This window comes from Pipistrellus hanaki, assembly GCF_964339955.1.
Source record: "Pipistrellus hanaki genome assembly, chromosome: 1".
NCBI classification, from domain to species: Eukaryota; Metazoa; Chordata; class Mammalia; order Chiroptera; family Vespertilionidae; genus Pipistrellus; species Pipistrellus hanaki.
Window position 1 is genome coordinate 169618308 of NC_140503.1, and position 23518 is coordinate 169641825.

General features: G+C 37.5%; 1 protein-coding gene across 5 annotated transcripts in view; it reads right to left on the reverse strand.

Annotated features, from left to right (window-relative positions):
• The window catches only part of SLC4A4 (solute carrier family 4 member 4), a 323102-nt gene that overhangs the window by 11873 nt on the left and 287711 nt on the right, over positions 1–23518 (reverse strand). For all 5 annotated transcript variants that reach the window (XM_084889751.1, XM_084889749.1, XM_084889747.1 and 2 more), the window contains exons 17-21: positions 19154–19267; positions 17243–17404; positions 10578–10756; positions 9357–9429; positions 1115–1183 (exon numbers count right to left, since the gene is read on the reverse strand). In XM_084889751.1, the coding sequence (XP_084745877.1) occupies positions 1115–1183; positions 9357–9429; positions 10578–10756; positions 17243–17404; positions 19154–19267 (597 nt within the window). The remainder of the gene's footprint in view (positions 1–1114; positions 1184–9356; positions 9430–10577; positions 10757–17242; positions 17405–19153; positions 19268–23518) is intronic.

Here is a 23518-nt window from a genome sequence, read left to right on the forward strand (position 1 = left end):
TAGCCTTTTCTCTTTTGGGGAGTCTGGCCACTTGTCCAGCTCTCACTGACTATAAAACTAAATTAATCTAAACTCAATATGAAATGAAAGCAAGGACTATTATGAAGGGGTTTAAATAAATTGTTATGATGTTCGCAGAACATGCTGTCTTTTCCCATTAAAATGTTACTAAGTGCTAAATAAGGCTTCAACTAACAAGGTGCCAGAAACCGGCAGAAGGACTTCCAATTTCCCAGTGCCAATTAAATTAAGTCTCAATGGAAAGACCAAGTTTGCTCTAATGACTTTTTAAAAAGGGGGACAGTGTACCAAAGTTGTGAATAGCTGAAGATTTCAACAAAAGTAGTACATAAACCACACTGACTTTATTCTTTTACTGGTTCAAAACTTTGATCATTGAATCCAGTCACTGAGAAGAGCCTGGCCCTCGCCGGTTCGGCTCAGCGGATAAGCATCAATCAGCTGAGGACTGAGGATCCTGGGTTCGATTCTGGTCAAGGGCACATGCCCGGGTTCTGGGCTCAATCCCCAGTAGGGAATGTGCAAGAGTGAGCTGATCAATGATTCCCTCTCATCATTGATGTTTCTCTCCCTCCCTCCCTTTCCCTTCCTCTCTGAAAGCAACAAAAATATAAAGTAAAAAAAGAAGAGCCTGTTCTTAGTATAGATTAAGCCAAAAGGTAAATAGTATCTTGAAGAGTACACTGAAAGGGTTGATTTCCTTTTTGAGACTAAAAGAAAAAAGAAGAGGAAGGGGGGGAGGGGAGAGAGAGAGAGAGAGAGAGAGAGAGAGAGAGAGAGAGAGAGAGAGAGAGAGAGAGAAAGGGATGAAAAAAGAAGAAAGGAAGGTAGATCACAGCTCTCTTACTTTCCTGATCACATGACCTTTAACAGCCTAGATTAAGAATGGGTATGTATGATAACATTTGTTAACACAAGCTAACTTTGTTAATTAAATCAGAAAATGAAAAGTAGATAATGGTAGAGAAAGTAAAAAATAAGTGCACTTTAAAAACGTAGCAAATAATTAGCACTTCTCATCAAAGATCTATTCCTGGACTAGCCTTACTACTAGGAAAACATGACTGTGCTTAGGCTGCTATGGAAAACTTACCTGGACACCATTAAGGGATGCTACCCCCATATACAGGAACACGCCATAGAGTACAGGCATGGGAATAAACTAGGAAAGAAAAAAATTGGAGACCAGTTAAAAACAATAACAGTAAATACAGTAATGGAGAGGGGTAGTTTAAATAAAAGCTAAATCTTAAACTAAAAAATAAACAATAGTAATATAATGATCTCTACTTAGTGTGCTTTAGTGATCATTGACAAACTTCCGAATCCTTTGTACTAGAAATAAATGGAGGGGAAGGAGACTTTGAATTTTCATTTGATGCCTTTTGTTTTTTTTTACAATGAGCATGCATGACCTTAATAAGTAGTATTGTTTTTCTTTAATAGGAAAAAAGTTTGTTTGCCTTTTGCCTTAAAAGGAATGACTATGTAAGAGAGATGCTTGCATGAGTTGTGAGGTAGAAAGAGAGGCAGAGGGTCGGTCACCTCACTCCTGAGACCAAGTTCTTTGCCCAACAGTCTATTGATTTTTTTTCCTTGATAATTTTCACCCAATGATCTGTCTACTTGGTGTTTAAATGCTTCTTTCAACTAAAGCATCAAACGACTGTCCCCTTTCTTCTCCTCAGGAATACTGGGAACTAACTAATGAGAACACCGCTTGAAAGGAGCATCAAGCATCTGCAAGCAATTAATTCCACACAGGGATTAATACACAGCTTTCAAAACCAAGTTAATACATTTCATGCTTTAATTAGCAGAAGTCTTTTTGCATTATACAAAGCGGCTTAACAATGGGATGTTCCACTGTGCTGTTCAGAAGTTTTATCCATTCCCAGCCCTTTGAAACTTCCCTGGAACTACAGGGATGAAGCCACGTTAAGGATGAGCTTCCGGGAAGTCTTCTATCTGCACTATGAAAGGTTCTCAAGGTTCTATTTTGAAAAGAAGCTCAAGTAACTTCAGGAGTTTTCAAAGCTAAAGCCACAATCAATAAGCCCAATCTTACCTCCTCTACATAAAGTAGGCTACTGTAGCAAGAAAACAGAATGACTTTAGAGTCATTTTTAAAGAACTATTGCATGTGTTAGTGATGCAAAATTTCTATCAGCCTTTCTTGGGGATTGCCTAAGTATCAGTATGAGACCCTTTGGTCACTATTGGGGAAATAGCAACTTCTAAAATGTCACGAGTATCTCTAATTGTTCTTGGTTTGTTAGAAGAATTGTTAAATTTTATATGGAATAAATATACTTATGTCCATGAAACATCTTCTAAAAAGACTAAGAATTTTAACATGGGTAATTTGACCTTCAGCTCAAAGAAAAATAAGTGACATTGAGCGCTGAAGGAGGTGGGAGGGATGGTGGGAGTGGTGGGGGAGCCATGTGTGCTGTAATACCCAATAGTCACCACAAAGAGGTGAGCACATGAGACTTTATTCCTTTTAGAACGCGAATGTCCCATTTCTTACCATTACTCAGTATAAATTGACAGCAACAAAAAATAAGAAATGAAACTAACAATGGCACCATTTTATCGCTTTGATTTTTTTTTTTTATCATTAAAAATCCTTTTGTAATTTTTAAAATACGTTCCACAGGCAGGGGGCGCTGCCATTGTTCCTTAATACAGGATGATTTCATTCTTATCCCTTTATTTCTAATTTCTTGGGGAAGAAAAGGAAGGTGGAAGGAGGAAAAGAGACGTGTAGTTCATGGGGAACTGGTTAGAAGCCCTGCAGTAGTTACTTTTTAATCTGTATAAAGTGCTTTCCTGGCTTGAAGGAAAGTAATCACAAAGGCGGCCGTGGCCCTGTGTCCACCCCTCACCTTGGCTTAGCTCCTGTTTTCTCTAATGTGGTTCCAATGCCAAAATGAAGGCAAGCTGTGCTTGTGCCCAGGCCTGTTCTTTCTGAACTTACGACGACAAATGTGACTGAATCTACCACAAAATAAAATCAGAATTCACCAGTAACTCAGAATGGCATGGGGTATGGGTAGGGAAATGGTGCTAGATAGGAAGATGTTTTAAAAAATGATCCATTGGTGAAAAGGAAACAGTATATGCAAGAAAGACTACTAATTAGATTTTCAGCCAACTTCACTGTGATACAGATGTTCTGTGAAATTCACCATTTTCTGTACGGTAATGCAATGTCTCAATAAACATCTTCCAGTTTGGAAATCTTGGTGAATTTTAACAATTATTGGGTTAGAGGATATTTTTTATTGGGTTTGGTTAGTGAGTCACATCAGAAGGTCAATCTTTAAAAATTCATTACAATGGAATCATTCATCACAACAAAAATTTTTTGCCTGAGGAAGGAAAGAATGTGTTTTAAAAGATGGGATCCTCTTTTAAGTTAAAATAATATAATATACTTAGTAAGAGAAGAGAGACTTATTTTTACACAGCAAGAGAGGAGAAATTAAAACACAAGGTATACTAGGTTTATAGGCATAACAAAAATTGCCAAATGATAAAATTATGCAAAGAAAATTATTTAAATAATAACCATACCCAGAAAGCCAAAAGTATAGTTATAAATATTATAATGCCTTTAATAAACATAAAAATGAAAAAAATTATGTGCTTGATTCTACAACCATGTAGAATAATGAAACAGAGATTAAGTCAATGAGGATGAACATATTCAGACTAGGTCCAATTCAGACTAGATAATTGAAATTACTATATTCTGGTGACTGTCATTCCATTTCCTTTCACTTCTCCTTCCCTTTGATTTTTCTGATAGTGTTAGATTATTTCCATAAGGAAAAAATGCAAAAAGGATAAGTCTAATAAGAAAAATCAATTGTAGGTATCTACAGCACGGACTTCATTACAGGAGTGAGGCCACCCAGCAGAATAAGGTGTGTGTGTGTGTGTGTGTGTGTGTGTGTGTGTGTGTGTGTGTGTAAAATTCTGAACAAAGTCCTATTTAAGAGCATGGGCATAGAAATCAGCACAGGTCTGCCTGATAATTTTCAATAAATGATAAATGTGGCATTGATGTCATCAGGACCTTCACTGCCAAGTCAAAAGCCTGTAGCTGCAAAGCACAACTCTCTTTGTTGCCTCTGGGGGGGGGGGGGCGGGGGGGGGGCGGGACTGGGGGGTGGTGAGGAAGAGGGGACCAGAGGATAGAGCAGAAGGATTGCTGCAAAGGTCAGACTTGAAGCCTGGGTTTTATTTTAGTCTACATTATTGTCCTTTCAACTATAACAGCTGCCTTTAGGAACATATTATTAAAATAACATCCCAATGCCCTTAAGCCTTACAAATCTGCATTAATATGGAAGTTGCTGACTTGTAAACTGCTCCCTATTAATTGAAGAAACTGTGGAGTGAGGTACAATCAGTCTGTGAAAATGCCACATTTCTCTCCACATGAGAGAACTGGAAAATGGATCAAAGAGGCTGGGAAAGATCACCTCATGGGAAACGAAACCAAATGAATTCTCTGACAATAAGTACTGTTTTATTTCAAAAGGCGGTAAACTCTGATGGTTACGAAATCAGCCTTTGGAGCCAAACTGCCTAAGATCGAATCTTGGCTCTACTATTTAAGAATGTTGTGACCTGACTGGTTATTCATCATTTTTCTTATCTGAAAAAATGAGTGCAATGATTAAGATAGTTTTATAAATGTTATTGGAGAACTAAATGTTAAAAACCTGTCCCAAGCCCTTAGTCCAATACCAAGCTCAATAAATGGAAGCTCCTATTACAATCACTATCATCATCATCACTATTATTTATCTGTATTTCCCTGTTCATGAGCAGGGTGTGTGGCATATTGTAGGAGTTCAACCAATGTGTGCCAAACACTAATTCTTTGCCACCCTTCACATTTTAGAACGCTAAACCAATCTGAAAGATAAATTTTGGCCACCACTCCTGTTAAAGATAAACTACTTCAAGCAAAGGCAACAGAGGTAGCAGTGAACTTTACACGATCTTTATTTCTTTAGGCTTGCCAGAGGAATGAGAAAAGTAAGCTACCTTTCATCTTTCTGCTGCTCTTTAGTCTCCCAAAAAGAAACACACATCTGAAAGGTTTACCCAGCCTGGGAAGCCAGTTGGTGCCTGCTTCCCAACAGTTCTGTATTGAATCAGTAGTGAGGTCTGAGACATGTAAGACATAGCTGGCTAAGGTCAAGGGGTGTCCTCATGAACTTAATAAAGCTACTATACTATGATTCCTTATATTCCTCCATGTAAAAAAAAAAGACATAGTTTGGCAAAGAGATCAAGACAGAGGTCATAAACTGCATGTTCAAAGTAAGCCTGCCTAAGCAGGGGCAGAGAACAACTTCCTATGGAGCTCAACACACAGGAGAAAATTACTAGGATCATCTGAGGCCATTCAACTTGTGAGGGATCACGTGTTGAGCCATTTCATTTTTAAAAAGTAAAAGTCACACATGTCTCTGGATCCCATTCATTTGATCTGCCTTTTAGGGCAAACTCTTAAGTAAAATCATTCTCTAATGGTGTCACCTGTTTCTTTAAAACACACACAGTCACATGGTGAGGGTGGGGGGAGGGAAAGTTCCCTCCTCCAAGGTAACCCCCTCCCCATCCTGCTTTCCCCCGTAAATTCTGAGGTTAATTGTTAATCTTGACTTCTAATTGTAACTTTGATTCACTTGTAACTTGGGTTTTAGTTTAACTGTACCCTTAATATTTGCTTCTTCCTGTGTTGACTTTTCAAATGAGCTACAACAGTTCTGTGGTGAATGCATATGACATCAAACTTTAATGACAAAAAGGGCACATGGTCTAAAATTAGCTGACTTGCCCTGGCTGGTGTGGCTCAGTTGGTTAAGCATCTTCCCATGCACCAAAAGGTCCTGGTTTTTTTTATTCCTGGTCAGTCAGGGCACATGCCCAGGTTGTGCGCTGGATCCCCAATAGAGGGCATGCAGGAGGCAGCCGATTGATTTTTTTTCTCCCTCCCTTTCTCTCTCTATGAAATCAATGAAAACATACTCATTTATAAAAATAAATAAATAAAAATAAAATTACCTGACTTTATCAGTGATGATTCTTAAAGTAAAAAATAGTTGTAATTAATTTAAAAAAAAATCGCAGTAGTCACTGCTGTACTATTTTGCTCCTGTTTTTAAATCTAGGTTTCCCACAATATGTTAGAAACTATATTAACCAAACAATTTCAAATCCCACATTTTGGGCAAAGTCTTGCCTAATAAAACTGTTTGCTGGACTGCCTTTTTCACTGATCCCACAATGACTCTCTGCATTGACCCAAAGTAGGAGGTGGCAAGAGCCACAATTATGGACTCTAGCAGCTTAACGAGCGTGAGCAAAACCTGGATCACTGAAGGGAGGTCAGAGGAAAAGTGAGCTCATGCTCACTGGTCCCTTTGATCCCTTGCATCTCTCCTTTTTCTTTCTCTGCGTTCTAATTTGTTCCTGTAGATACTAAGGTGCTTTGCATATCCGAGGCAAAAAGAATCCCTGGAAAAGAAAGAGCAAAAACATTTTCAACTTTAATTCTTCTGCAGCCATATTTGGGTGCAGGGTGAGAAAACAGGGAGTGTTGTTGAAAATGTGAGTCCTGCGTCTCATCCGAAAAATAGCGATTTATACGGTACCTACTGTCTGTGTCCCTTTGGATTCACATATGATTCCTCCACTGACAGATTTTCCAAGATGAAGGCCAATTTGCTGTAACAACTAACAGACTTGAAACACATCTGACTTTGTGGTAATGAAAATAAACAATATAAAAATAAAAGAAACAAAAATAAATAATATAAAAATAAAAGAAACAATGTGTGTGTGTGTGATGAGTAAATATGAACTGATGGAAAGATCTTTGGATATTATCCCTTGTCTACTAATGGCCAAGTATAATACAAGAGACCCCGTAAAATAATCTTTGCAGTGTGCCAAGCAAGCCCACCTCCAGGGGGAGCTCAGGAGCAGATTCATTCCCAGTACAGCCTCCCACACATGGGGTCATAACTGCAGCAATGACCTCTCTAAAAACTGATGTCTGCAGATGAGGTCTGCTGCTCAGGCAGTACGAAGCTGTCACTGGATTTCCCCATCAGCTGATGTGCGGCTGCCTCTGGGCCAGCAGAGGGACAGAAAGCACTTTGGCAGTGGATTTAATGCTGGGGAACACTTCAGCCCTACCCCGCAACTCGCTGTGCACTTAGCAAGAGCAACACCTCCCCTCTGTCCGTGTAGAACAGGGCTGCTCAATCTGTGTGTAGGAAGAATTTTTTTTAAAGATTGATTTGAGAGAGAGAGAAATATCAATGTGATAGAGAAACATCAAGCCGCTGCCCCACCACCACCATGCACGCTAAGCAGTAATTGAACCTGAATGCCTTTGGGTATAGGCGGGAGGATGCACAACCAACTGAGCCACCCTCAGTAGGGGCTGTACTGCAAGACATTTTAAAATATGCGATACCTGATTATTCAGTCAGGGGAACTGGCCTCTTTTCCTTTACAGTGTCAAAAAATGACAACAGCCAACACAACAATAGCCATTCGCGTTTTGTGTGTGTGTGTTTTTTTTTGTAAAATCGGCAAAAGTTATATTTTTTGATGCATTGCAGAATTTTAGTAATTAGTTTATGTGTGCCAGGAGATGAAAAATGATGAAAATTGCTGATGCAGAACATAAGATCTATACTCTTTTAAGGTCCTCTCTCTATAATCAGAAATGGCTTCTGTAAGGTTATTTTTAATTTTGCTACTCCATGTGTTGCATGAGATACATATTCCCTCCTGATTGCAGTCAAAAAAGGAATTAAACCAGTTAATTGACATTGGGGAAACCAAGGATGAAAGGTGAATATTTAAATATTTTAACTGTTTACCAGGTATTTTGTGCATAATTATGCATTAACCTACATATCCTAAAGGCAAAGTCAGTCTTATCTATAAGTTTAAGAATTTATAATTTCATTGTTCTCAAACTCATCTGATCGGTGATTGACATATAATGTTCTAACCGAGAGAAATGGATGGTTTTTGCCTTTCGCCATCTGTCCTGTATTGTTTGAATTCTTTACAAGAATGTACTGCTTCATTACTTGTGCAATTAAATAAGCATTTTAAAAACCTTATAAATTAGAATTGTTTAAAAATAAAAAAATTGTCAGGAAAAAATTTGGAAGGAAATTGCTAACAGTTGTTTATGCTATTGGTTTAGAGGTGAATTTGGTGCTTTGCATTGTGGTTCAAAGCATGAGATACAAATTATCAATAACTGGCTAGTACTGTTTATAAGATAACAAGAAAATAAAATGCTTGTGTCACAAAAGAAAACTGAAAGTTTCATGACAAGTATGTATTAATCTGAACCTGTTTTAGTCCTATTTCTGTTTCTCAGTAGGTTTTCACATGTAGTTTATATTTATATATTTAGGTCAGACATTCACCTTACTACTCAAACCTTCATATTGACTCCTAACTTTCTAAATAACCTACAGTATCATTTTCCTTCAAAAATTCAGTTCCAGGTATGCTCTCTCTCAGGAGCAAGTCCAAGCCTTTCCTGACCACCGTTTCCTCCCCAACAGGCACGTTATCTTTGCCTTTCCTTCCCCTAAGCTCCTAGGCCCTCTCTTTTGCTTCTATAACTTGTTCCCCGAGCCTGCACAGCCCAGCTGTCTCACTGCTATTCCTCTTAACTTTCTAAATAAACTTTCTCTTATCATTTGAAAAAAAAGTTCAATTCTAGGTTTTCTAATTATAAATCAGTAATTTTACTATATTCACCCTTTGTGAATATTAGGCCTTCTTATTCAAATAAAACAGAAATAGTCAGTAATGATTAAGAATAAAAGAAAAATTACAAAATGATTATCCTGAGTCACTCATGTTATCCAGGAGTCTATTAAGGGGATATAAGGGGGCGGGAATTAGAGAAAATAAATGGAAAGCGATGGGAAGAAAGGATGAAAGAAAACTATGGGGATAAAATATGTGAGGTAGAGGAAAATCAAGTTGGATTACATGCAGTTGCCATTTTCATAGGACAAAAGTTGGAATATTGGTAATGTAATAGGGTTTAAACCAACTAATTATAATAACAATAATGATAGAGTATAGGAGTGAGAAGAAAATTAAGATGAAAGTTCTTTAAACCTCATTCTATCTGACCACTGCTGCGGTGTGTTACAGAACTGATGAGAGTCCTGCAGACGTTTCATAAGAAATTCGACCCTTCATATATCCAGTTAGCTGCTAGTATTGGAGAAGGACAAAATATTTCACATATTTACCTTCAAGATGGGAGCCATAAAGACAGACAGACCAGTCAGAATAAACACAAGGGTTCCAGTGACTCTTTGTTCCCTGAAACCAAATCAAAAGATTACCAATATACCTCTTGTTTTTCCACCTTCAAAAAAGACTATACATTGACTGAATCAATGTTTGGCTAAAATAGCAAAGGTGTTGATATCATACGTAATTAATACCTCTAGGACAGCATATAAGCTCAACATAAATATGAAATTCTCTTAAACCGATTGCAATGTGTGATTTTAATTCATCAAGAGGAAACTGATTCTGCTAAACCCTTTGCTCCTTTTAGAATCAAGAAAGAAAAAAAACACCCCTTGCTCTTGGCCCATCAAGTATGGGCCTCTTTGAAGCCCTTATTTTTTTAAACAACTTGAACTGTTGTGTAATTACACCTTCTATCACAGGAGACAGATATTACATTGTCCCACATTCTAATTAATAAGCAGCTCAGGGAAATTTCATAAGTGCAATTAAATCTCATCAGTCTAATTTCCAAATCTACAACAACAAAAGTACTTTTTAACAAATATGATTCCCATACAACACCCCCTCCCCCGGCCCCCAAGAAAGAATCATCCACTGTTGTGGCGTGGGAAACGATGGCTCTGTCATGTGAGCTATTCACCCCAGCACTGAGGGGCAGGGTTTGCTGTAAAAAGTAGACAACAGCATAAAGGTCCTGTAAAGTCCTTCATGGCCACTCAAATTTAACTGCCAAAGGTTAAAGGTTCTCAGGCTTATGGGGATCGAAAATGAACTGGAAAATAAGAATTCGTTTCCCTTCACAGAATCTTAAAAAATCATAAGCAGACTCAGAGTTTTAGGGAATCTCAAAGGCGCTAAAAGATGAAAGGGTTTGGTCTTTATATCTGATCTGCTAGCGTAAGTACCACAGCACCAGCAGGAACTGCATGTTGAAGAAAATGAGTGACCTGTTTGCATTTTTATATTGTATCACTTAGCCTTTCATAAATCAAAGAAAATTTACTTATCATAAGAAGCAATCTCAAAAAAAAAATTGTTGAGGACTCTCTTTCTGATGAAAAATATAGTCCTTTCTAAATAGAAAAGAAAGTGCAGGAATAAATTAACCATCACTGGCCCTTTCTCTTCCATATCTTCCATTTGCTTATGATGGACATGTGGATGTGTGCACGTGGTGTTCTGAAGAGCCACTGTCTTCTGACGTCACATACCTCACTCCAAGGAACTTGGGCTGCTCTCCAGGGGCAGAGGTCTCCGTCTCCATCTTCAGACTGTCGATGTGAGCAATGGAGATGACGGTGGCAGCCACGTACCATGGGAGCGCCATGAAGGAGCACACCACCATGAGGATGGCCACCCAAAAGAGGTCCAGGTGATAGCCAGCTCCTTTCTGTGGAAAGAGGGAACAAAGCCACGTGAAGAAAATACTCATCCTGCTATCAAGTCATAGCTCCAAGTGGGAGTTAAGATTAGTCAGAGAAACCAACTCGCTCTGCTCGATAAAAATATCCACGAAAAGGTAAGCTCTCTGAGTGAAGTGACTTCACTGTCCTATTGATCACCTTAGCAATGAAACACCAAGTGGCCAAATGGCACCTCTTCTAGATCGATGTGTTACAGCTTCCTTATTATTTGTTTACTGTTACTTATCTTCTCTGCATCTGATTTTGAAACCAACACATCTACCTTGGCGAGTATTGGAACCACTCAATGAAATAACAGAAGCAAAGCACCTGTAATAGGCAGTGGTTGCCTCATAGTAGGCGCTCAATAAATAATAGCAGCAAGAGGGATATCGATTGTTGTTAACCTAAGCAAGAAAAGTGCCTTAAAAAGCAGGCACTGTGCTGTCTCTGCTCAACTGCTTAGCAGTATGCTGTTCACCTAGACAGCATTCAGCGTGTAAACGAAAGATTTGAAAGGAGCCTTGAGAGGCTAGGTAGAAGACCATGCCTCACCTTTCATAGTTGTTGAAAATAAGTGTTTAGAATCTGCTGAACATTATCATGAAGGTAATGAATATCCCCATCATTACAATAGGCTGATTTCAAGCATTGCTCAATGGTCACAATAGCATTTATTGACTGGGAGAGCAGACAAGGTAACAAAAGGTCTAACTCTTTTACTCACTAAATCAATATTGTCAAATGTGTCCACAATGTTATTCTATGGTTCTGTTTCTCTGTTCTATTTGTGAAGAAATCAAATGCTTCATGCCCCTATGGAGCCTGAGAAAATAGAGCAGTTCATTTTCACAGCATGAAAGCAGCAGCACCAAGAGCCAGAATATGACCAATCCCAGGGAATGGAGACGATGGCTCTAAAAAACGAGAATGTGGTTTTACACTAGGAACCCAGTGACTGTTTTGATTCAGATCCTGTTACAGTTAGTCAGAACACTGCTCTCCTCTCTCTGAAAGGCCAAGATCTCACCCCTGGCTCACACACATGGGTCTAATCATGTTCTCACAGAACTCATCACAGGCATGGGGGGCTGACACAAGAAAGAAAAGCATAAATTTACTTAGTCCGAGTTTGACTAAGAACAAAAATCTCCTTGTGAGACAAAGAGACTAATGCATATTCATAGAACCAGTTCATTTCAGCATCAGTGGTTTCAAGTGGGAGTGGAGTAAGGTAGGGGAAAGGAGGACAAAGGTGGGGATGGCTAGCAGAAACTCATTAAATAGTAACAAATGAGATCATTATCATGATATATCTGGGGGCCCCAGTCATTCATTCAACAAATACTGAACATTTATTAATAGGCATCGTCCTAGGTGTTGATGACACACTTGAGAATAAAATAGACAAAGATTCTGGCACTTGTGGAGTTTCCATTCTACTAAGAGAGACAACAACAAACAACATAAATAAGTAAACTACCCAGTATCTTAAAGAGTAATAAACACTAAGGGGAACTAGAAGTACTTGGGCTTGTATGCTGAGTACTGTTCATGGGAGCCATGGAAGGTTTTAAGTGGAAGAGTGGCAGGATTTGCTTATGTTCTAAGCACTACAGCTGCTGTGTTAGGAACAGCCTGAAGAGGGTCAAGGACACAAGACCTCCTAACTTACAAGTTCCATGTTAGAGCTCGTGACAGAATGAGAGAGGCAGCAGTAAAGACGGCAAAAAGTGTTTGGATTCTGATTATACTTTAAGGTGGCACTTACAGAGTGTGTTCACTCCTGCCCAAGTCTGTGTCTTATGACCTTGCTACTTGTCATTCATGATATGGCTTCTGTTCACATCTGTAAACTCACATTTCACCTGTCCCCTGCTTGGTTCCTATGCCATGTCTACTTTCAACCACATGTAGTTCCTTGAACATGTCTTACTCACTAATGCCCACATAGCACCCTATACCTGGAATAACCACTACTCTGCCTTCTTCCATTGGCTCAGTATTACTCATTCTTAAAACTTAAATCAGCCTTCACCTTTTCTGGTAGTTTTCCCTGTTTCAGTCAGGTGAGATGGCTGAGTTCCTTAAGGTTAGGTCTTTTTCATGTTTTCCTAATCTGTCATTTCATGCTTTCCTCTATCACAGCACTCATCGCATGGTTTTAAAATTATATGTATTATTTATTTGTCTTTGACATTAGACTGCAACTCTATCCTGAATACTTTTTAGCATTGTGCATGACATAGAGTCAATTCCCAATTAATCCTTACTAAAAATGAATGACAATAAAGATGGTGTGGTTCAATGGTTGAGCACCAACCCATGAACTAAGAGGCCTCTCATTCGATTCCTGGTCGGGGCACATGCCCAGGTTGCAGGCTTGATTCCTAGTGCGGGTGTGTGGGAGGCATTTGATCTATGTTTCTTTCTCATCGAAGTTTCTATCTCTCTATCTCTCTCCCTTCCTCTCTAAAATCAATAAATATATATATATATTTTAAAAAATGAATGACAAATAGGATTTATACATTCTTCTGAAGGTCAACTATAATTAATTCATTGGCCATTCAAAAAATTAAAACTTTATTGCTTAATTGGTAGAAATAGGAGTCATTTTGGCAGAAAGGAACAGACGGAGGTGGATAACAGCTGGAATATCACACAGTTTTAAGCCTTAGTTAGCTTAAATCACTCAAGACTATATAACAGAGTTGTTAATAGGCAGGATCCCCAAATCTTTTCTCCAAGAAAGCTGAAATAACCTAAAGATGTGGACACTGCCAGATCAATGGGTCAAAAGAATTAGCTGTTGCAGAAAAATCTATGCTGAGAGCTATCTTGATGCTTTCTTAAACTCTTTCAACTAAAAGAAGTTTGAGTAAAATATCCTGGAGACAAGCAAAAAGGGGCCACATAATACCAAAGAGGGTAATATGAGGATTTTACAAAGTAGAATACAAACCTTGGAAAGCAAAAACACCAGAATAAATAAAAGTTCTGGGGCAAAATAATACATAGATAATTACTCTGTGCCTCTTAACATCCCTCTCCTCAAAAAAGTCTTCCTTTCCTTCAACCACATTGACACCCTAACTTAGAACGATTTTTATCTTCAACATCTAACATGAATGCTCCATATATAGCAAGGACTAATACATGCTTGAAAGGTTAAGTATGTCCTTTAAAGTTTAAAAAAAAATGTCCTTGTCTTCAAGAATATAAATCCAAAAGATGTTCTACCTTATGAAACCAGAGATTATTTTAAGTGAAGGAATAGGAAGTGAAATTTCACTTCGTTTTGATGCAACACATGCTTTGTTATAGAAAGCAAAAGTAATTTAGGAATGCAAATACAGAAATAAAGAAACTACGAGAGAAAAAGACTAGCCTAACAATCTAAAGTTTACATTTGGTAATAGATGATTATGACAAAGAGGTCAGGAGCAATATACACATATGCACAGACACAGAATAAGCATTCATGCTAAGAGCCCCCCATAATGCAGACAATAAGGTTTTATAGGGACACTGAGAACCATGGCATAGTTCTTTCTACCAAAGGGTTCACAATGAAGTGTTTAACTATGTCTAGAAAGAACCCACAAAAATTCCTGCAGTGATGTCATCTCAACGGTTGGAATGCTAGAAGCACTCACTATGAGAACTGGAGATGGGCTGGCATAGTTTCCAGTTATCACCCATCTCAAACAATGCAATGCCTCTGAGAAGCATGTGGCCCAAGATAACACAATTCTTCAATGTGTATTTATTGAGTCTGCCATATGGCAATCATTGTGATGCACCATATGAGAGCAGGAAACAAGACTAAAACATGGTCTTTAGCTTAAAAACGAGTTGGCCAGAGAAGGACATAAGGTAAATACACAAATTATCTATCTTGAAGGACAAAGTACCACAAAATAATACAAAATTACTAAGAGGGGAAAAAAAGCAATAGAAATTATATTAAGAGTGAAGGCTACACTAACAAATGTTTATATTTGGAGTATCTTAAAGGAAGGTGAGGATTTTGATAAATGGTAATCACTAAGGGTTGGAGAGTAGGATAACTAGCAGAAGAAATTGCTAGACTTGACAACAAACCAACAATAAATTTGATCACAGTTTTATATAGTATGTGAAGAGAATCCTTTTAAATTTAGGTTGAGATCATATCACAAAGAGACTTAAATCCCAGGCTAAGGCAAACTGATATTCTTCAAGGGGCAAAGATTTAGAGGCCAAGGTATACAGGTTTAGAAATAGAGGACTGACATATAAGAACAACATTTTAAAAAATATATATTAATTTTTACAGAAAGAGGAAAGGAGAGAGAGAGAGAGAGAGAGAGAGAGAGAGAGAGAGAGAGAGAGAGAGAGAGAGAGAGAGAGAGAGAAATATTGATCAGTTTCCTTGTTCCCTCTGCCAGGAATCAAACCTACAACTCAGGCATGTGCCCTGATGGGAGTCTAACCAGACACAACTTGGTGCCTGAGTTGATGCTAAACCAACTAGCCATACCAGCCAGGGCTCAGAAAAACACTTAAAATATTTATTGCTTTTAGAATGAAGCAAAAGAGACTGGTTATTAAACTAAACAATTAGTTAAACAATTAGAATATTCTAGACATGAAATGAAAGGATCTAAGTTTGATAGCAGGAATAAAAAGAAAAAAATGAAAGCAAGGCAGATTTTTTAGTTATCCAAGAAAACACATTAAAACTTAGGGTTTTATTATAGAGACGATCAGACAAAATTTATTGCTACAACCATGTAATTAACATATATCTATCCAAAACTATTTCTCCCTCCCACATCCTATCTATAACACTTAAAATCACTTTCCTTGTGAGAAGTATCCCTTGTTTTGTGATTTGAAATCCAGACACTCTTCTTGTCTCTGCAATGATTCGAGGAATGACCTTGGATAAGACATGACCTTGCTGAACCTGGTTTGCTTCTGAGTGCTCTGCAAGGATAATGTGGGGAAAACCAACCAAAATGATGGCCAAAATAGAAAAGCCAGGTGCCCTGGCATTCCTACATCAATACAGAGCTGTGCAGCAGAGTGGAAAGATGGATCTCATCCCAAAGGTGGATCTCATCCCAGCCAGTGCCACTTGACACAGAGCCAAAGCAAAAGCCACCCAAAACCATGCTGCTTTTAATATCACAATGCTCCCATCTTCCTCACTGTTTCAGGTTTCTCTCTGGACTCAATTTCCTAGTAGACAGGGACCTTTATAATTTTAGACAATGTCTCCAATTTTCACATTCCTTGACTAACAAATGTGAACAAAACAATATCCAGAGTGAAAAGCCTTTAATTCATTATGAAATCTTCGCTAGTATCATTAGATGTGTGTCAGAATACTGACACTTATTCTATAACCATTATCATTCAAAGGAATGACTTCAAATAAGCAATTATAAAAGTGATGAAAACTTATTTTTTATTTACTACACAACTCCTATTTCCAAGAGGTAAATCTTAATGTGTCTGGATTTTCCAATGTTTTCTACAGGGAATAGGAGAATTAAAATTTCTTTTTTTCAATTCTAAATTTTCTAAATTCAAAATTCTGAATTTTATTAATAAGAAAACCTAAGCAAAATGAAAATAGTTCTTTACTTCCAAAGACACATAAAAATCAGGCCAACTATATATCAAAACAAAGATAATATTTCCAACTTTTTTTCAGAATAAAATATTAGCCAACATCCATTTTCAGCCTTTCAAACTAAGTCAATGCTGAACCCCTCCCAGTATAGAACATCTGAAAATGCTTGACCAGTTACAGAAAATATCTTATACAAATCATGGCTACCAGACAGAAAGTAAGAGAAACAATTAGACACACACAAAAAAACAATGGCAACAAGAAAGAGTAAATTTACAGAATCAGCAAGCCCTAGAGTCCAAGCCTGCCCTGAGAGATCATGGGAGTCCTTGAGGATTTAAGACTGGATTAGTATGACCTTCTGAACTCCATGGACAGGAGGTCAATCATAGTAATACAGGAGAAATAAAACAAAGATACTGTAAACACAGCATACTAAATCGGTCAACTAAAAAATAAAACCTACAGAGAAAATCAGTGGGAATACATGTCTCTCTTGGTCTTTCCAGGAGATGTAATTTCATTAAGAGGGGTAAAAAAAAGTAATCCTGGAAGATATTCCCAATCATAAATCGACAACTGGGTTTGGTGCTGGAATTGCTCTCTTCAGTGGCTAAGAAAATACAACATGAAACAACTTCTTTGGATTTAAATGAAATCTCCCTAAAGTATTATAGGGAGGAAATGTGTCAATACAAGGTGTTCCTAGGACTCTGCGAAGTCTTAAAAAACAGTGGCTATAACATAACTCCCAATCAAACCATCTTAGTTTGAGTTGTTATTTATTTCCCAATACTTCAAAGAAAGGAGAAGGCAATGAATGATAACCGTTTTTATAAGCATTTACCTTGAGTTTATGCTCCTTCCTGTTTACAATCACAGCTGTGATTTGCTGGTCCATGAAAATGAGAATAGTGACCAACAAAGCGGGGATAACAGCCGCCAGGGACACCCACCAGGGGTTTTTTCCAAATGGCGGGACAAACCAACCGCGGTTTGGACTTGTTGGCTTGAAGAAGAGAGAAAACAATCAATATGAATACATACCACTTGGTGAAAAATCAACAGGGGAGAGATACTTTTAATTCGGGAGAGCCAACACAAAAAATGAAAAGAGTTTTATGAATAGGTTGGACAAAGAAGAGTATTCACCAAACGGTTTTCCTAAAGGAGCTTATTTCTAAGACAGTAATTTAAATGAAGGAGACTAAGAATATAGGTCCAGTGGGGAAAAAAAAACAATCTAAGATAAGGACTCAATATGGAAGAAAGGAATTTAAGTTTAAGGGCCGGCCATAAGAAAAAAACCAGATGTGAAATTCAGTGAGGGTTTAGGCAAGAAATTACAAAACTACCATGAACTTTGTCTATGGACTTGATCAATTACACTGAAGATGTTGCTAATACTGCCACATTATAATGATTTTATAATATAATGTATAAAAAGCTACAAATATTTTTTATGTTATACTCAAACTTATTTGAACACTCTGTTGTTTCTTATTTTATATATGAAAAATAACCCAGGATAATTGGTTAAATCCTCAGAAATATCACAGAAAATGAAAAAAAAAAATACAGTTATCCTTCTAGTTCCCAATCTATTGTCTATCAGCAGATCATATATCTCTACTACAAAAAAAATCCTATCCTTTTTTCTAACTTTAAATAATGTAAGTAAACTAAAATAAAATCCTACCTATGAATTATTTTCTTCATCTTTACTATCAGAAAAGTCTCATTTCTCATCTGAAGATATTTCTGTTTGTCCTCTTACTTGCTCATAACTCCATCACTGAATTTACTACCTTTACCAGGTTATGAGCTTATAAGGAAAGGAACTTTGTCTTGTTTGCATTACAGATATCTAGTATAGAGCTTAATTCAAAGCACACATCCAGAATAAGTTGTCTTAAATAAGCTAATGAATAAATGTATGAGAACTTTTCTTTGCTAATGAATATGTGATGGAAGAGATAATGCAAAAATATTCTGTTTGCTATAACATAGATACCCTTTCTTCACTGAGTACTTATTAAGCTAAAACTATAGTTAAGTTAATTTTTCTTAGCAAGTAGATGGTCTCCATGATAGAAAGAGAGGTTAGGAATATTCTAGAAAATAGGTAAAAAACTTATAATGGAAACTTAGGTATGAAATATTAAGAATAACTGAAATGTAAATTTTAGCTATTGGGCCTGCAAATACCAACAATATAAAATGAATAGTTCCTTTATCTCCTGTATAATAATTAAAATGCAAATTATACATAAATATATGTTTACATGGCAGGTAGTTTGGTAGCAGAAAAAGAGCACTGAAGTAGTGATGTAATTGTGGGTAATTTACTTGATTTTTTTTTAGCTTAAAAATCAATTTCATAAAATGAGGATGACGCTAGTTACATTACATCCTAGAATTATTTTATGGGTCAAAGTGATGAGTTGTATGAAAATACTCTGAATATTTTAAAATACTCTAAAAGTATAAAGCAGTGTTTGTAATGTTATCATAAGGTATTTTTCATAAAAACCAATATAATCTTAACTTTGCATATGATCTTTCAGGCACCCAATTTTAATTAAAAAACAAACAGACAAATGTATACATGTGCCATCAAGAGAACATTTTCAAAATATGTAAAGAAATGGATAATTGTACAAAACTAACAAAGGACAGATATGACAAACTAGAATAATAGGGGGAAGGAAAGAAAGCCCAAGAGTTACAGGAATGACTAAGACATAAGTTCACCTACCTTGAACTCACTTGGCACAATAAGTTTTGGAGTATCCACACCTACCAGGGCATCTGTTACACAAAAGATGAGAATGGACAAGATGATGGCAAAATCGCTGATCAGTTTTCTTGCCTGGGAAAATAAAAAGAACTGTTTAATACTGGGTCCATATATTTGCCTGTGTTTGAATTGAATGAAGAAGTCTGTATTTGCTAACAGTTTATAGGAACAGCTTCATCAACAAGTGAAAGGAGTTGGTACACTTCAGAGATATTATATTTCAAATTGTTTTTGCATTATTCTGTACCTGGTCAATAGTAATCTAATCCTACACCAGAGATCGGTGTGAGTGCATGCAGGGGCGAGAAGTCAAAGGTAATATATCCCTGAAATAATGTATAAACATTTTTCCTGTTTGCAGCACAAAAGAGACCTGGATAAGGATGAAATTTCAGGGTACCGTATATTATAAAAACCTGCACAAAAACATAGATGAGTTCCAGTCAATTGAGTGGACTCAAGACTATCACTAAAGTGATGGCAGATGGAAAGTTGATGGCTTCGCTAACTTTTTCCAAGAAAATACTTTTCACTCTAGATTAGTCCTTAAAATCTCCAATATGTGAAATATCTGTTCTCCACTATTAAGTGTGATTGTCATTAATCAACACCTTTAAACTACTGAGTGCCTGGTCAGGACAAGAGCTGGGCTTTAGGATGTAGCATTAAACCCAAACCTTTCCCATGGAGTAGATGCAGAATGGCCATTTCTAGGTCAGTAGGGGACTGTAGGGTTATTTAGTTGCTTGGCTATTCCTCGGTGGTGTTTAGTGGCACAGACAACAGCCCAAGAGCATTACTAGAGTAGACACCTGAGTTTCCCTATAAGGTACTTACATGTAGCAGTGCACGGTATGATTATTCCACAAGAACTTAGTACCTAATACTTTGCTTGGCACTAGAAATATCACTGAACCAAACAGACACAATCCATGCCTCAGGAAGCTTACAGTCAAGTCATTCACAAGGAAGCCTGCTCCTAGTTTTAGAAAAAACCATGCTTGATTGAGCAGTTCCCAGGTTGTCTCAGGGTGAAAGGTCAGTTTCTGGTGCTGCCAGATGAAGAGAGATCGCCGATGGGCTGAGTGGATGCACAGTTCTCCAGGGAGGGGGTCTTGTAAAAGAGTAGCAGGAAAGAGGGAGGCAGGAGAGTCAGTGTCAGAGGGATGCAGTGTCAGACGGGCCATTGTGGGCTTTGAAGATGGAGGAAAGGGGCCACAAGCCATCAGGTGTTCAATGGAACTGGAAGTGAAGCATGCAATAACTTGATGATGTTGGATGTATATGCTGAAGGCTGAGGCAGGGCTCAATTTGTGACCATTACCGGGTGTCTGGAGCTTGTACTCACTAGCAGCAGGACCACAGGTGGCCCGTTTGACCGCAAGTTCCTTTCCCTGTTGGAGAGCTGGATGCTGGATTCTTGAGAAATACTCACAGGGGAGCAGAACGACAGCTATGGGAACTTTTGGGGGCAAATTAATGCCAATCAGACTCAATAATTTCAAGCACAGATAAGATGGCATGGATCACTTTGGGCAGAAAATATGGTACAACAGGGAGAAGCCGTTTGTATAATCAGGTTACCTGGGCTGAAACTCCAGCACCATCATATCCTATCCTTTCTTAGCGTCAATTACTCCACCAGCAAAATGTGGACAAGATAATCCCTAAAGAGTTTATCAGTTTGTTTTAAGAATTAAATAGGATAAGCCATTGAAAGTGCTTAACATAACACCTGGAATATAATAACCTCTCCTAATATATGTTAACTATTGCTGTTTTTCAAGTTCTACAGGCCTCTGTGGCTGCCAAAACCACCGGAATAACTAAATAATCCACCGTCAGGAAGTCTTTAGGGGAAAAAAAAATCTTCAAATACAAGAAAAAATAAAAACCTAGTAATAACATGAAACTGTCACTCAGAGCTAATTTCTATAGAAAGATGTTTTCTAGGGACTCAATACTGGAGAAAACTCCCGTTTCTTTCTTTTGCTTTCTTTTTTAAATCAATCAACTTTATTTGTTAGCACAGTTTTCTATTTACAGAATAGAGAAGATAGTTGAGAGAGTTCTATATACCTCCTGTCACAATTCCCTCTATCATTAACATCATGCATGAGTTTGAAAATACTCATTTCTTAAGTTTTGTGCAAGTGTTGACACAGGCAGTCCAGGATGATCTAGCAAAAGTGGTCATGGGAAGCAGTTTCTGGAATATATTAAGATGTTACAACAACCTCCTTGGTCCAGTAGGTTATAAATCACTGGAATAACAGAAGTCACAGAAGTCATTGCAAAGGCAAAAAAAAAAAAAAGTTAGTTTTTTCTTTATCACCCTCCTAATCCTTACCCAGTAAATCCAACTTCTTGACAACTCAAATATACCAGAAGATGTTGAAAACATTTTATTAAAAAGACCGTGGTCTTTTTTTTTTTTTTTTTTTTTTTTTTTTTTAAGGAGGCATTCTCAGTTTTCCATAAACTGAATACTAAACCCCCAAACCTACTCTTTCAGCTGGTTTTTTTTCCCCCCATACTAATTAATGGCAACTTATTTTTTCCTAATGGTTAGGCCAAAAATTCCACGTGACTTTTCTCTTCCTCTCACATTCTATACTAAGCAGGCCCACAAATTGCCTTCAAAATATATCCAGGATCCTGTTACTTCTCTCCACCTCCGTTACTATGACCACCTTTGTCTAAGCCACCACTTTATCTCATCTGGTTTTGTGCACCTCACTCATCTTCCTGCTTCTAGATCACCATTCCCCCTCCTTCAGTACGCTGTCAATGTATCATCCAGCATAATCATGTTAAAATTTAAATGATGTGTAGGCAGAAAAATACCCCCTAAAAATACCCATCACTAATTCCTGGAACCTCTGAGTATGTACATTACATGACTAGGGAGAATCAAGGTTGCTAATCAGCTGACCTTGAGATTGGAAAAATGATCTGGTATTATGACAGGTCCAGCGAAATCACAAGGGTGCTCATAAGTGAAAGAGGGAGGCAGGCGAGTCCGTGTCAGAGGGATACAGGTGAGAAAGATCTGACAGGCTATTGTTGGCTTTGAAGATGGAGAAAAGGAGCCACAAGCCAAGAAATGTGGGCAGTCTCTAGCAGTCAGAGAAGGCAAGGAAATACATTTTCCACCAGAGCTTTCAGAAAGAACACAGCCCTGCCAGCACCTGGATGTTAGCCCATGTAGACCCATTTCAGACTCTGACCTCCAGATCTCAAAACAATAGATAAGTGATGTTTTAAGCCATCATGTTTGTAGTAATTTGATATTGCCTCTATGGGAAACTAATAACTAATATAAACAAATAGTTTATCTATTTTAGTATGCTTATTATTTCCCAAATTTATGTATTGATATATAAACTTGAGATAGTCCCTTGGCAAAGGCATTCCGGTCAAGTGTGGTGTTATTAAATTTTAAATATAAAAGCAGCTAAAAGAATAAACGCTAATAACCTTAAGAATTACATTTCTTACAATTTATGGGGGGGGGGGGAAGATACTCAGTTTTGCCAAGTGTCCATCGATAAATGGTAATAATGTTGCTTAACCTCATTAAAAAGCACAGCCAGGGTAATGTGTTCTGTATAATATACTTCTATTTCCCTTTCCTTCCACTTAAATTATACTATTCAGTTCAGTTACAGTAGAATTCACTCCTGGAGACTGTTTATTGTAAGACACTCATTTCTAAGATACTGGATCCAGTTTACTCATAATCAAGGAAATTGATTTTTCTCAGGCCACTTTTTTATTCAACTCTAAATGCTCTAATTAGATGACGCAGGTAGGGGTGCTGTCTTAGCAGAATATTCAGGTCCTACCCTACACTAAAAAGTTGTTTAATTTGAATGAGGCAACACTGACAGCAGAACTAGAAAGCATCCTAAAACTGTCCGGCACGGAGTACATATAGCTTATCAGCTACCCTCCAAGACCTGCGTAAGAGCAGCTCTGAGTCTGACTTTAAGGAAATAAGAATTGCTTTCTTTGAGCCCCTCTTATATTTGCAGACACATTTAGGAAAGAAACATGTGAAATTCCTTCCATTTTAAAATTTATTTGACCTTTCATTTTCATCAAACTCGATCTCTTTCAAACACTACTAAACAGCACCCCTTTATGTGTCACTATATCTCTTATCCATATATGTACCCCCATATATATGTGTGTGTGTGTATGTACACACACACACACACACACACACACACATATATATATATATATGTGTGTGTGTGTGTGTGTATATATATATATATAAAATTACAAATGTATAGTTCCTAATACTTCCTAATTCAC